The sequence below is a fragment of the Pleurodeles waltl genome, chromosome 6 (genome assembly GCF_031143425.1).
Source record: "Pleurodeles waltl isolate 20211129_DDA chromosome 6, aPleWal1.hap1.20221129, whole genome shotgun sequence".
Lineage (NCBI taxonomy): Eukaryota > Metazoa > Chordata > Amphibia > Caudata > Salamandridae > Pleurodeles > Pleurodeles waltl.
Window position 1 is genome coordinate 1,513,311,336 of NC_090445.1, and position 14,355 is coordinate 1,513,325,690.

At 44.3% G+C, this 14,355-nt stretch overlaps 1 protein-coding gene across 11 annotated transcripts in view; it reads left to right on the forward strand.

The window, feature by feature from the left end:
- LOC138301017 (cyclin-dependent kinase 11B-like) overlaps window positions 1-14,355 on the forward strand; it is a 634,168-nt gene that overhangs the window by 287,586 nt on the left and 332,227 nt on the right. For all 11 annotated transcript variants that reach the window (XM_069241025.1, XM_069241026.1, XM_069241031.1 and 8 more), the window contains one exon: window positions 6,995-7,123. In XM_069241025.1, the coding sequence (XP_069097126.1) occupies window positions 6,995-7,123 (129 nt within the window). The remainder of the gene's footprint in view (window positions 1-6,994; window positions 7,124-14,355) is intronic.

The window sequence follows — 14,355 nt, forward strand, 5'->3', positions numbered from 1 at the left end:
TCAAGTTACAACAAGGAACTCTCCAACATCATCAAGGAATTAGCCAGCCCTTCAGCTGCAACAAACTGCATCACCACCTTACAGAAACTCTGCAACAACCTAGTAAATGTCTTCCACAATAAAATCACCCAAATCTACTGCTACTTCAAACCCCAGCACAAGGCCACTAACTTCTTTAACCAACCAAACAGCACTGCTACCACCGCAGTCAGCCGATTGACCGAATGGAACCAGTTCACCCTGTAGGACATCACCTCCATCATGAACCTTGTCCACTCAAGGGCCCCAACTGACCTGTGCCCATACCACATCTTCAGCCGAGGCGGAACGTGGTTCTATCACAAACTCACCACTCTGTTCAACACATTGATAGTCAAGGCCACCTTCCTTGAGGACTAGAAGCATGCTTAGGTCAATGCCCTACTAACGAAACCATCAGCTGACCCCAGCAAACTCAACAGCTACCAACCAATCTCCCTGCTCCTGTTCTCGGCCAAAGTATTAGAAAAATCCTTCATCCAACAACTCTCCTCACATCTGGAACAAAACCATTTACTCCATACCATCCAGTCTGGATTCCCCAGCAACCAGAGCACTGAGCCAGTCCTCATCATGGCCACTGAAGACATCTGACCCCTGCTCGCCCAGAGAAAGACAGCAACACTGATCCTCCTAGACCTCTTGGCAGCATTTGACACTGTTTCCCCCCACATTCTCATCACAAGACTGCACATTGGCATCCAAGGAGTTTCTCTAGATGGACCGCCTCTTTCCTCACTGGAAAAACGCAAAAGGTACACCTACCACCATTCAAATTGGAACCCAAAAAAATCATCTGTAGAGAGCTCTAAGGATCTTCGCTCAGCCCCACTCTCTTTAACACGTATGTGACAACACTGGCCAGCATCTTCAAAACCACCGGGTTCAACATGATCCCTTACTCAGAAGATATTAACTCATCATCCTCCTCTCTAAATAAACCACCAAGACCAACTTCCACCATTGCATGACAAATGTTGGCAGCTGGATGAAGGACAACTGTTACTCCGCACGGACCAGAAAAAGGTGCTCACCTTCAGCATCAAAAGCTTCAGGAGGTATGCCTGCCTCCTGGTGGCCTACGGAACTCGGACCTGCTGCATCCATGACTGACCAGACTAGTAACCTAGGTTTCATCCTGGGCAGCAAGTTAACCATGATGTCCCAGATCAGCTCTGACTCCGCCTCCTCCTGCTTCTTCATGCTACTCATGCTTTGCATCAAATGGCTACCCCAGAGGTCAGGATGTACCATCACCCAGGCTTGTCTCCAGCTGATTTGACTATGGCAATGCTATCTACATAGGAATCTCCCCTAAAGACTACAGACCCTACAGAACACTGCAGCCACACTTATCCTTGACCTTCAAAGACAAACCCACTTCACTCCCACCTTGGGGAACTCCACTGGTTCCCTGTACAGAAAAGATGCCAATTCCAACTCCTGACCCATGCATTCATGGACCTACACAACTGCTGACCCACCTACATGAACCACCGCATTCACTTTCACCAGACACCACCTCTCTCTGCTTCCCTCTCGCTAACCCACACCCGTTGTCCAGCGAAGTGGGATTGGAGGACGCTCCTTCTACTTCTTCGCAGCAAAGACATGAATAAACTACCTCTACATTTCTGAACCTCTCAATCTTTTCAGGAGTTTCAAAAGTCGTTGAAGACCTAGCTCTTTGACTCATCACCTGGACCCCTCCAGTGCCTGGATACCCTTACAGGTGACAACTTGTGCTCAACAAATCAATTGATTGAAAACCGATAATCTGTTTTCTGCTGTCTTCTTTATAATTTGCACTGCAAGTCTTTGCCCCAGCCCCATATACTGAGAACTTCTGAATTTGCTTCAGGTGCACCAGCTTCTCTCTTACTGTTTACTGCTGGTTCCACCCACTCAGCACATGGAATATCTGATCTCACCCCTTTCCACTAAATCCAGACCGTGACTATTACCTGTTTTCAAAACGGGACATGACCCCCACCATAAGCAGGGCCACTGGATTTATGCATTTTTGTGGCCGCAGAAATGTTCGCATAATCATACATTTGCCATCTAATCCATTATCTGCTGCATAATCAGCATAATATCTTTGTCTCTAGCTCAAACGGGTCAAAGGTTACTAAAAACGTAGCAACACAGGTTGCAGTGCAGTGGAAGGCCTTTTGCAAATGTTGACTGTTAACTTTTCAATTGCTTATTGCTTTATCTGGGTGTTAAACAGGTACTAATGAGGTGCACCCAATGCCCAGAAATTAAGTATAAATGAAGTATTACTATAAAAGAAAATGCTGCCTTATGCCACATAATCTGCCTTTTCTTACACCACAATTTGGCCTTCTCCCTGCTCCATAATTCCAGTGGTAGCCCTGGCTATAATTGGAGAGAGATTCATGCCCCTAAACACACAAAGGAAGCCATGTTTAATTGGTACAGCCCTTTTCTGTTTCAGGCCACAAACGTCTTTTGCAATTTTTTTTTTTTTTTGTGTATACATGTTTTGCAAGCAGAGAAGCGTGTCACTCCTCAGCAACATAATGTACGAAGCACAATCTAGTTAGTATTATTATAAATACTTTTCAAAATATCCCTTTACTCTTTTTTCTTCATTAACATTACTTGCAACCTGTCCTTCCTCTTCTAACCTTCAGCTTACATCTGCTTTTCTCTTGGAAATTCTATTATTTTGACCCTACTCTTGAAAGCACTATTATTTTCATCCTTACTAAGATGGTGTGTTGCAGCCATCTCTTACATCTTCCCAGATTAAACGTATGTACTCCTTTCTAGAGCTGCACTCCCACCATTGCTGCTCCTACTTTAATTTAATTTAATGCCAACTCTGTAAATTTGAACAGGCCATCTCGTATTACTATTCCTCAGTGTACTCTTAGTTCATTTAACTTGGTCAAATCATTTCTAACAGAAAACATTTCAGAAGCTTTGTGTTGTCATGTCCAGCTGTGACCTTTTTTGCAGACACTTTATGAAATGCCTATGATTGACTTGTACACATGTATGTAAAATATAAAGATTTGTCTTTTGGATACTTAACTTTGACAGATCAAAAAGATCCTTCATATAATCAAACTGCGGCCAAGTATTCCCACAGCAAAATGCAAACACACGGCTGTTATGAGTTTATTCATGAATGTATATGGGGAATTGCACTAACTGGAGTGGGCCAAGTGTGAGGGTTATGGAATAAACTGAGGTGGGTTTGTCAGAGAAGTCATATGATTGCTTTAACTCCTTTTTATCTGACAGATGCATCTGCATCACCAACAGTGGTTCTTCATGTTTCTACCTTCTTTATCCATGTGCTTTAATGTCTAGATCAAGCATTAAATAACATCCTTCTCAAAAAAGAGGTGAGATTTTCATCCTGCATTAATGGCAATCAGCTCTGTTACTCACTAAACTCTGCCTCACAAACAGTGCCAAACTGAAAAACAGTTTCTTTGTAATCAAAAAGTGATTGAAAAGAACTGGGTGTGCTTACAGACCTAAAACAGTTATGATCTGTGGTATTTAATAAGGAGTAAATAAACAGGTTTAGAAGGGGATTAGTTCTGCTCATTTACACCTTGAAGTTATTTAAGGAAAATTCAATCTCCCTCTCAGAAGGTAGCCAAACCTCATTGCCAATGTAATTGTTGTTGTCAAACCACACTACTCCAATTGACTGTATATGAGCACCATCCTACTTAGTCTGTAGAAAGTTCTGAACTCTTGACTCCAGACCTGTAGTTTCAACTTGCGTGTTAGTTTAGACTACTACCTTTTTAACAATGAGCATTGACTTTAAGCCCCTCTCTAGAACCCATGACGTTGTACAGGGTAGGTTTCATAGCTATCAGTTCACCAGAATGTACAGCTACCATTCAGTCAGAGAGGTATATAATATTCATGAAACAGTGTAAAATCCCCCAAATGAAACTCAAAATATGCAGACCAAAAACGTTTTTATGTCTAGACTCCAAAGTGTTTAACTCTCCATCTTTCGTTCTTGGAAGGTCAGACAGCATTAAAAAATGTACTACAATCACTGGAAGTTTAGTCTACACATTGGACTATCTTGTTGAACGTCCGGAAAATCGATAGCCTTAACAGTGCACAGATGCTATGTATACACCAGTCAGCTACAGCTTGTTCACTGTGATATATGTAAAGTTTGTGCTGTTTATGTATTACAGAACCACAAAGTAAGTAGAGCTACGCTCTTTAGTTAAATCAAAAGTCAAAAGCAAATTCACCTTGGCTTAAAAATAAATAAAAAAGAAAGCCAGCGGGAGGGTTTTATTTAACGAGACATTAAGACCTGAACTTCCTACTAGTAAACATGAAATAATAAAACACAACTAAAAATGTCAGATTTGTACGTTTAATAATCCCTAGATGATCCATTCAAGCTAGCCACCTGAAACTTATCACATACTTACTGCTTTTCCGTAAGCTGTTTGCATTTCTGGATCAAAAAAAGGAAGCTGGTATTTATGTCCAATGGATTTAAGCAATAAGCGTTCTATCTTTTTGTTCTGTAAGTGATATCTTGGTCGATGACGTGGTTTAATTTTTCTGCATGTGTTTAGGGTGAGGCAGAAATTGATTGGTCAGAACATCATGAATGCTAATCACTATTCCTTGGGCGTAATCTCAGTTGCCTACAAGGCCTGGCATTGCAGGTAACAGTCCATGGACTATTATGTACACTGACATTTAGGGGAGTGTTTTCTTCTTGGCAAAAAAAAAGATCTGTTACCCTGAATACTGTTTTATGTATGCCACCATTGTATTTCAGCCTTTAGAGGCGTGATACTTGAGGTGCCAGTAAACAGTTCATGTACAGACCAGTGAGGTTGATAGAATCCTGCAAGTCCCAATTTTCATGTTTCTTTTAACTGTATTACTTTGCACAAGGTTTTTTTTTCCTGGACCTTATGGTTTAATAGAATTGGATTCTTGAGCTCCTTCAAATTTCTGTGGGCATTAGTGTGTTACGCATGCCGTCAGTCCCTTGACTTTAATTTATTTTCTTTGGTATACAACTTCATTTCCTAGCGAGTAACTTTTGTTTGTCTTGAGGCCTAAAAATAAATACAAACTGCTAGGATGAGTTCTCATAAAAGGTTTTGACTGTTTTGTATTACTTTCTTCCTTTGTTTCTAGCCGTGTATTTTTTTTTTTTGTCATATATGCTTTAGAGCAAATTCCTTTAAAGAACCATTTTAGGCTGTCCACCTCTTTAGACTAGACACTGTTTTGAATGCCGCATATTAAAAGTGATTTGGGTGGCGAGCTGTGTGCATGGTCTTGGAGTGCATAATTACTAAGGTAAGACACCACTTCTGCAGTTGCCAGTTACATGAAATATCCAACAGCTGAACTCCACAGAGTGTTTATACAAGGAGCATAGTGCACACGCTACCTTGTTTTGTCGTTCTTCACCTTGGCCATCACCTTATTATAAACACGTTAGAGGTTCCAGATTTGTGACTTGTATGATCCCAAGGCTGGAGTAGAGGAATTAAGGTAATGTCTATTGAAACTTTTTTCGCCTTCTGGCCAAAAAATACAACCGAAGCACCTCATGAATCAGAAGCCAGGTAATAAATGCTCAAATCTTGAGTACAACCCAAACATTTTAAGCCCCCCTCCTGAACCAGAAAACATTACCCTCCAGAGTTGTAGGGTTGCACCTGCCGTCATAACAGTACTCTTTCTATTTGTGGTGTTGCGGCGGGAAAATTGCTGATTTAATGTTTTGATGTTTAGGCTTACAAACAAGACAAAACTGAAGCAAGAAACGTTAAACAAAAGCACACCTTGGTGGATAGAATAAATACAGAAAAGACAACCCTAGCTCGAATGCCAGACTTCTTTTAAAAATATCTATCACAAGTGTATGCCAAATGAGATCCATGTTGGATTCAAATTGCACCAGTGACCTTAGTCACACCACTTCCCTGCACTTTTGTATGTACTTTCTGGTTTGCCAAGCTCCTATGGCAACATGCACATTCTACTTCCGTTGCACTCCTTTTTGTGCTATGTGTTGGACACATTTGCCTTTTCCCTTATTTAAGCAAAAGACTTGCTAGGCTTAATAGTAATTTGACAGCAAAACATATCCTAACCCAGCCTAGTGTGACAGTTCTGTTAAACCATCCTAAAACTCGACATGTAGGTTTCAGTGCTGCCTAAGCTATCCCACGCCCCAGTTCTTAGTCTTTTTATGCTTGCATAGACATACCAACATGTTGCAGTTTTGGAGCTGGGTGTACTTCACAACTCAAAAGTGTGGCAGCTTTGCTATTTGGAAAGGCCATGTCTGGGCCTGTTAAATGCTTATGTTTCACTATGCTCTAATGAAATTTGATAACACTCCACATTTTTCGAGGATTACTATAGTTGTATAGGACTTGTATCATGCAGGACGTGGGATCAAGGATAATATTAACTGGGCATCTCTAGAAATGGTGCATCTGGACCAAAACATTTTAATGCAAACACTGTACTTATTTGAAGAGTTCTATAAATAATTTCAAATGCATTTTGTTTTGAGTCCTTTGATCAGTTCCTGTATTTTTTCGTTTTTTTTTAATGTTGTCCCCAGACATTTTAAAATCAGATGCTCAGCTCTTCTAGCAAATAGGTGTAGTGTATTGTGTTTTAGCTAGACTTTCACCTGATTCAAGTTAATGGTTTGTTAAACTGTAGCTTAACTGATCCATTTAGTTTTACTTCTTAATGTATTTAGTGTCCTGAAATATTACGTCATGAACTAATTGTTGTTGTGGAGACTGGAATGCCACAACAGTGAAGTGGGCTATTTTACAGATTGAAAATGTTAAGTATAGTTATTTTGAGTACATTTTACTTGATTCTTGCTCCCCATGACCCAGTGTATTTTTTTATTTTTATTTCTTATGTTGTATTTTGCTAGTTGCCACTCACCATAGAACAGCAAGGGAGGAGCCTGGTCCAGGAGACAAAGTAAAGATAAACTATCGCAGTCGAAGCCCCTTACAACAGGTGAAGCCTCGTTTTGAGAAAGGAGACATCAAGAAGCCAGGTAGGGTGTTGCTATTGGATAAAGCTCTGTGGCCATTTATAAATTAATGACCAAAACACAGGGTTTGATGCATTAAATATGTATTTTATTTAATTACCCTAAGGCTCACATTTATGAGATCAAATGCATATGTTGTAAATTAATATCCTACAATTCGATTAAAATGTATATTGTATTATTGAAAAGACCACAATTAAGTTTTTTTTTTTTTTTTTTTTTTTAAACAGCGGATACAAGATTACTGGACATTTACACATAAGAACTCTTACTTATTAACAGAGTATTTAGCATCTCAGGGGTGCTGCCTAAGATAGATTAAAACGTTGCATTCAGTTGGATGCCTTCCATTTTGGTTTTACCAGTGAGTCATATTCTAGTAAATATCCTTTGAGGTTTGGAAAACGAGATAACACTGTACATACCAAGAAGAATACAAAAAACTGATAGGTGGAATCCATTATTTCATCTTAGCCACAGGTAATTACTCCTGCCTGTACCCCAGTCCATTGATTTCTGCCCACCATACTGCATCGGATTCGACCCTGCTGTATGCCAATTAGCATTGGTAATGCTCCATTAGGAACTGTCTAGGCCAGTGGTCTCCAAACTTTTTGATGCTCGCCTTCCCAGTTGAAAAATAAAAATCATTGGGCCCCCATCAGAAGTTTTCACATTATGGCAGTGTTTAAATATGTCTAGACCTAATTAAACATTGCAGTTAAGTACTGTTACCTTTTTAAAAATGCAATAACATGCTTCTGCTTAAAACAAAGCTCTGTAAGCTGTATAATGCTTCTTTTGGCCAGAGCCTGGCGCCCACACTGGGATCACTTGAGGCCCCCCTAGGAAGAGCTCTGGTCTTGCCTGAGGTGTCAAGCCAGGGTGTCTCAAAACCAGAAAACGAGCAACCCCCAACGCTTACTAGACAAAGCATTTTTTGTTTTGACTATAACTTTGGGGTGATTTGTCAAGCGGGGGCCGATGGGGGGGGGGGGGGGGGGGGGGGGGGGCAAAATGCGGTTTCCCAATGCAGTTTCCCATAGAGATTTTAGACATGACTACAGACTGAACCGAATTGCGTCAAATGTGGCAGGATGCTAGATATTGGTCCAGAAAAGGTGCTTTGCGTAATTTGGGGTAAATCCGTTTAGTAGTTTTTGAGTTAAGAAAAAAACATTCATGTAGATCTAAGGCTGCAGATTACAAAAAAGGGGAGAGGGCTGCGCATCCTCTCCCCAAGGCCGTATCCCTGTGCGCCTGGCCATGCATGACAAATGGAGGGTTGCCACACGGCCCCCCTCCCGGAGCCGATAATGGCTCTGTGGACCATATCTCCCAGGGTGGGGCTTCTGCTATGTCCCAGGTTGCCTACCCCCTGGGACATAGTGTGTTTGCTCTTGCTTGGCGGGAGCAATTTTAAAGCTCCTGTCAAGTGAGAGTAAACACTAAGTGCGCTCCCAGCAGGCAGGAGCATGTAGAATGCTGTTAGGAGCTGACTTCATCTGTTTCCCTGCCCACTGTGCATAACAAAGGTTATAGTGACTTTATACTTGTGTTGTAATAACGTAGGAACATTGGAAAACACAATGACTTGCACTTGTAATATCCTATGTTTATAATACCCGTTAGTGGACATATTTTGGAAAGATTAACAAGCTTATCATTGGCAAGTTCCACAACCAAGAGAATCTGTGGAGTGAGTCCCAGATTTGTATCATTAACTATTCACAGGTTTCTGGCTCTGAGGGCTGGCATTGAAGGTGTGCTATGAAAGCAGATAAGATGGAATCAGGACCATAATTAGTTTTGTGTTATCCGGTATTTGACATTGAGAAGAATTTAACTATGTTGTCAGTTTCATCAATACCCATATCGAGAATAATGTAAGTACCATTGGCATTGAGTTTACACTGCGGACCATAGTTTGATAATAAGCTCTCTACTTCGTCCATGTAAGTGCTAGAAGAAGTGGGGGTGGTAACAGAGCCCAGCGTGCGTTAGACTGCATGTTAAAGGGGATTGCTTGGAACAGTGATGTTGCAGGTGTATTTGCTGCTGGCAGTTGATCAAGAAAGATCTTTTCCACTGCAGGACTTTTCCTCTCGCTCTGATGACATGTTTGAAGGAGACTGTAGGAAGTTGGCTCTGTATGTGCTATTTCAAAGTAAGGAATAGCATGCACAGAGTCCAAGGGTTCCCCTTAGAGGTAAAATAGTGGTAAAAAGAGATAATACTAATGCTCTATTTTGTGGTAGTGTGGTCGAGCAGTAGGCTTATCCAAGGAGTAGTGTTAAGCATTTGTTGTACATACACATAGACAATAAATGAGGTACACACACTCAGAGACAAATCCAGCCAATAGGTTTTTATATAGAAAAATATATTTTCTTAGTTTATTTTAAGAACCACAGGTTCAAATTCTACATGTAATATCTCATTCGAAAGGTATTGCAGGTAAGTACTTTAGGAACTTCAAATCATCAAAATTGCATGTATACTTTTCAAGTTATTCACAAATAGCTGTTTTAAAAGTGGACACTTAGTGCAATTTTCACAGTTCCTAGGGGAGGTAAGTATTTGTTAGGTTAACCAGGTAAGTAAGACACTTACAGGGCTTAGTTCTTGGTCCAAGGTAGCCCACCGTTGGGGGTTCAGAGCAACCCCAAAGTCACCACACCAGCAGCTCAGGGCCGGTCAGGTGCAGAGTTCAAAGTGGTGGCCAAAACACATAGGCTAGAATGGAGAGAAGGGGGTGCCCCGGTTCCGGTCTGCTTGCAGGTAAGTACCCGCGTCTTCGGAGGGCAGACCAGGGGGGTTTTGTAGGGCACCGGGGGGGACACAAGCCCACACAGAAATTTCACCCTCAGCAGCGCGGGGGCGGCCGGGTGCAGTGTAGAAACAAGCGTCGGGTTTGTAATGGGAGATCTCGGGATCTCTTCAGCACTGCAGGCAGGCAAGGGGGGGGTTCCTCGGGGAAACCTCCACTTGGTCAAGGGAGAGGGACTCCTGGGGGTCACTCCTCCAGTGAAAGTCCGGTCCTTCGGGTCCTGGGGGCTGCGGGTGCAGGGTCTCTCCCAGGTGTCGGGACTTAGGTTTCAAAGAGTCGCGGTCAGGGGAAGCCTCGGGATTCCCTCTGCAGGCGGCGCTGTGGGGGCTCAGGGGGGACAGGTTTTTGTACTCACAGTCTTAGAGTAGTCCTGGGGTCCCTCCTGAGGTGTTGGATCGCCACCAGCCGAGTCGGGGTCGCCGGGTGCAGTGTTGCAAGTCTCACGCTTCTTGCGGGGAGCTTGCAGGGTTCTTTAAAGCTGCTGGAAACAAAGTTGCAGCTTTTCTTGGAGCAGGTCCGCTGTCCTCGGGAGTTTCTTGTCTTTTCGAAGCAGGGGCAGTCCTCAGAGGATGTCGAGGTCGCTGGTCCCTTTGGAAGGCGTCGCTGGAGCAGGATCTTTGGAAGGCAGGAGACAGGCCGGTGAGTTTCTGGAGCCAAGGCAGTTGTCGTCTTCTGGTCTTCCTCTGCAGGGGTTTTTCAGCTAGGCAGTCCTTCTTCTTGTAGTTGCAGGAATCTAATTTTCTAGGGTTCAGGGTAGCCCTTAAATACTAAATTTAAGGGCGTGTTTAGGTCTGGGGGGTTAGTAGCCAATGGCTACTAGCCCTGAGGGTGGGTACACCCTCTTTGTGCCTCCTCCCAAGGGGAGGGGGTCACAAGCCTAACCCTATTGGGGGAATCTTCCATCTGCAAGATGGAGGATTTCTAAAAGTTAGAGTCACTTCAGCTCAGGACACCTTAGGGGCTGTCCTGACTGGCCAGTGACTCCTCCTTGTTGCTTTCTTTGTTCCCTCCAGCCTTGCCGCCAAAAGTGGGGGCCGTGGCCGGAGGGGGCGGGCAACTCCACTAAGCTGGAGTGCCCTGCTGGGCTGTGACAAAGGGGTGAGCCTTTGAGGCTCACCGCCAGGTGTCACAGCTCCTGCCTGGGGGAGGTGTTAGCATCTCCACCCAGTGCAGGCTTTGTTACTGGCCTCAGAGTGACAAAGGCACTCTCCCCATGGGGCCAGCAACATGTCTCTAGTGTGGCAGGCTGCTGGAACTAGTCAGCCTACACAGACAGTCGGTTAAGTTTCAGGGGGCACCTCTAAGGTGCCCTCTGGGGTGTATTTTGCAATAAAATGTACACTGGCATCAGTGTGCATTTATTGTGCTGAGAAGTTTGATACCAAACTTCCCAGTTTTCAGTGTAGCCATTATGGTGCTGTGGAGTTCGTGTTTGACAGACTCCCAGACCATATACTCTTATGGCTACCCTGCACTTACAATGTCTAAGGTTTTGTTTAGACACTGTAGGGGTACCATGCTCATGCACTGGTACCCTCACCTATGGTATAGTGCACCCTGCCTTAGGGCTGTAAGGCCTGCTAGAGGGGTGTCTTACCTATACTGCATAGGCAGTGAGAGGCTGGCATGGCACCCTGAGGGGAGTGCCATGTCGACTTACTCGTTTTGTTCTCACTAGCACACACAAGCTGGCAAGCAGTGTGTCTGTGCTGAGTGAGAGGTCTCCAGGGTGGCATAAGACATGCTGCAGCCCTTAGAGACCTTCCTTGGCATCAGGGCCCTTGGTGCTAAAAGTACCAGTTACAAGGGACTTATCTGGATGCCAGGGTCTGCCAATTGTGGATACAAAAGTACAGGTTAGGGAAAGAACACTGGTGCTGGGGCCTGGTTAGCAGGCCTCAGCACACTTTCAATTGTAAACATAGCATCAGCAAAGGCAAAAAGTCAGGGGGCAACCATGCCAAGGAGGCATTTCCTTACACAACCCCCCCCCCCCCAAACGAAAGAGGATGAGACTAACCTTTCCCAAGAGAGTCTTCATTTTCTAAGTGGAAGAACCTGGAAAGGCCATCTGCATTGGCATGGGCAGTCCCAGGTCTGTGTTCCACTATAAAGTCCATTCCCTGTAGGGAGATGGACCACCTCAACAGTTTAGGATTTTCACCTTTCATTTGCATCAGCCATTTGAGAGGTCTGTGGTCAGTTTGAACTAGGAAGTGAGTCCCAAAGAGGTATGGTCTCAGCTTCTTCAGGGACCAAACCACAGCAAAGGCCTCCCTCTCAATGGCACTCCAACGCTGCTCCCTGGGGAGTAACCTCCTGCTAATGAAAGCAACAGGCTGGTCAAGGCCATCATCATTTGTTTGGGACAAAACTGCCCCTATCCCATGTTCAGAGGCATCAGTCTGCACAATGAACTGCTTAGAATAATCTGGAGCTTTTAGAACTGGTGCTGAGCACATTGCTTGTTTCAGGGTGTCAAAGGCCTGTTGGCATTCCACAGTCCAGTTCACTTTCTTGGGCATTTTCTTGGAGGTGAGCTCAGTGAGGGCTGTCACAATGGATCCATATCCCTTCACAAACCTCCTGTAATACCCAGTCAAGCCAAGGAATGCCCTGACTTGAGTCTGGGTTTTTGGAGCTACCCAGTCCAGAATAGTCTGGATCTTGGGTTGGAGTGGCTGAACTTGGCCTCCACCTACAAGGTGGCCCAAGTAAACCACAGTTCCCTGCCCTATCTGGCATTTGGATGCCTTGATAGAGAGGCCTGCAGATTGCAGAGCCTTCAAAACCTTCTTCAGGTGGACCAGGTGATCCTGCCAGGTGGAGCTAAAGACAGCAATATCGTCAAGATAAGCTGTGCTAAAGGACTCCAAGCCAGCAAGGACTTGATTCACCAACCTTTGGAAGGTGGCAGGGGCATTCTTTAAACCAAAGGGCATAACAGTAAACTGATAATGCCCATCAGGTGTGGAGAATGCTGTTTTCTCTTTTGCTCCAGGTGCCATTTTTATTTGCCAGTACCCTGCTGTCAAGTCAAAGGTACTTAAGAATTTGGCAGCACCTAATTTGTCTATGAGCTCATCAGCTCTTGGAATTGGATGAGCATCTGTCTTGGTGACAGAATTGAGCCCTCTGTAGTCCACACAAAACCTCATCTCTTTCTTTCCATCTTTGGTGTGAGGTTTGGGGACTAAGACCACTGGGCTAGCCCAGGGGCTGTCAGAGCGCTCAATTACTCCCAATTCCAGCATCTTGTGGACTTCCACCTTGATGCTTTCCTTAACATGGTCATATTGTCTAAAGATTTTGTTCTTGACAGGCCTGCTGTCTCCTGTGTCCACATCATGGGTACACAGGTGTGTCTGACCAGGGGTTAAGGAGAAGAGTTCAGGAAACTGTTGTAGGACTCTCCTACAATCAGCTTGCTGTTGGCCAGAGAGGGTGTCTGAGTAGATCACTCCATCTACTGTGCCATCTTTTGGGTCTGATGACAGAAGATCAGGGAGAGGTTCACTCTCTGCCTCCTGATCCTCATCTGTTACCATCAACAGATTCACATCAGCCCTGTCATGGAAGAGTTTAAGGCGGTTTACATGGATCACCCTCTTGGGGCTCCTGCTTGTGCCCAGGTCCACCAGGTAGGTGACCTGACTCTTCCTTTCTAGCACTGGGTAAGGGCCACTCCATTTGTCCTGGAGTGCCCTGGGAGCCACAGGCTCCAGAACCCAGACTTTCTGCCCTGGTTGGAACTCAACCAGTGCAGCCTTTTGGTCATACCAAAACTTCTGGAGCTGTTGGCTGGCCTCAAGGTTTTTGGTTGCCTTTTCCATGTACTCTGCCATTCTAGAGCGAAGGCCCAGTACATAGTCCACTATGTCTTGTTTAGGCTCATGGAGAGGTCTCTCCCAGCCCTCTTTAACAAGAGCAAGTGGTCCCCTTACAGGATGACCAAACAGAAGTTCAAAGGGTGAGAATCCTACTCCCTTCTGTGGCACCTCTCTGTAAGCGAAAAGCAGACATGGCAAGAGGACATCCCATCTCCTTTTGAGTTTTTCTGGGAGCCCCATGATCATGCCTTTTAATGTCTTGTTGAATCTCTCAACCAAGCCATTAGTTTGTGGATGGTATGGTGTAGTGAATTTATAAGTCACTCACACTCATTCCACATGTGCTTTAGGTATGCTGACATGAAGTTGGCACCTCTGTCAGACACCACCTCCTTAGGGAAACCCACTCTGGTAAAGATACCAATGAGGGCCTTGGCTACTGCAGGGGCAGTAGTCGACCTAAGGGGAATAGCTTCAGGATACCTGGTAGCATGATCCACTACTACCAGGATATAGATATTTCCTGAGGCTGTGGGAGGTTCTAGTGGACCAACTATGTCCACACCCACTCTTTC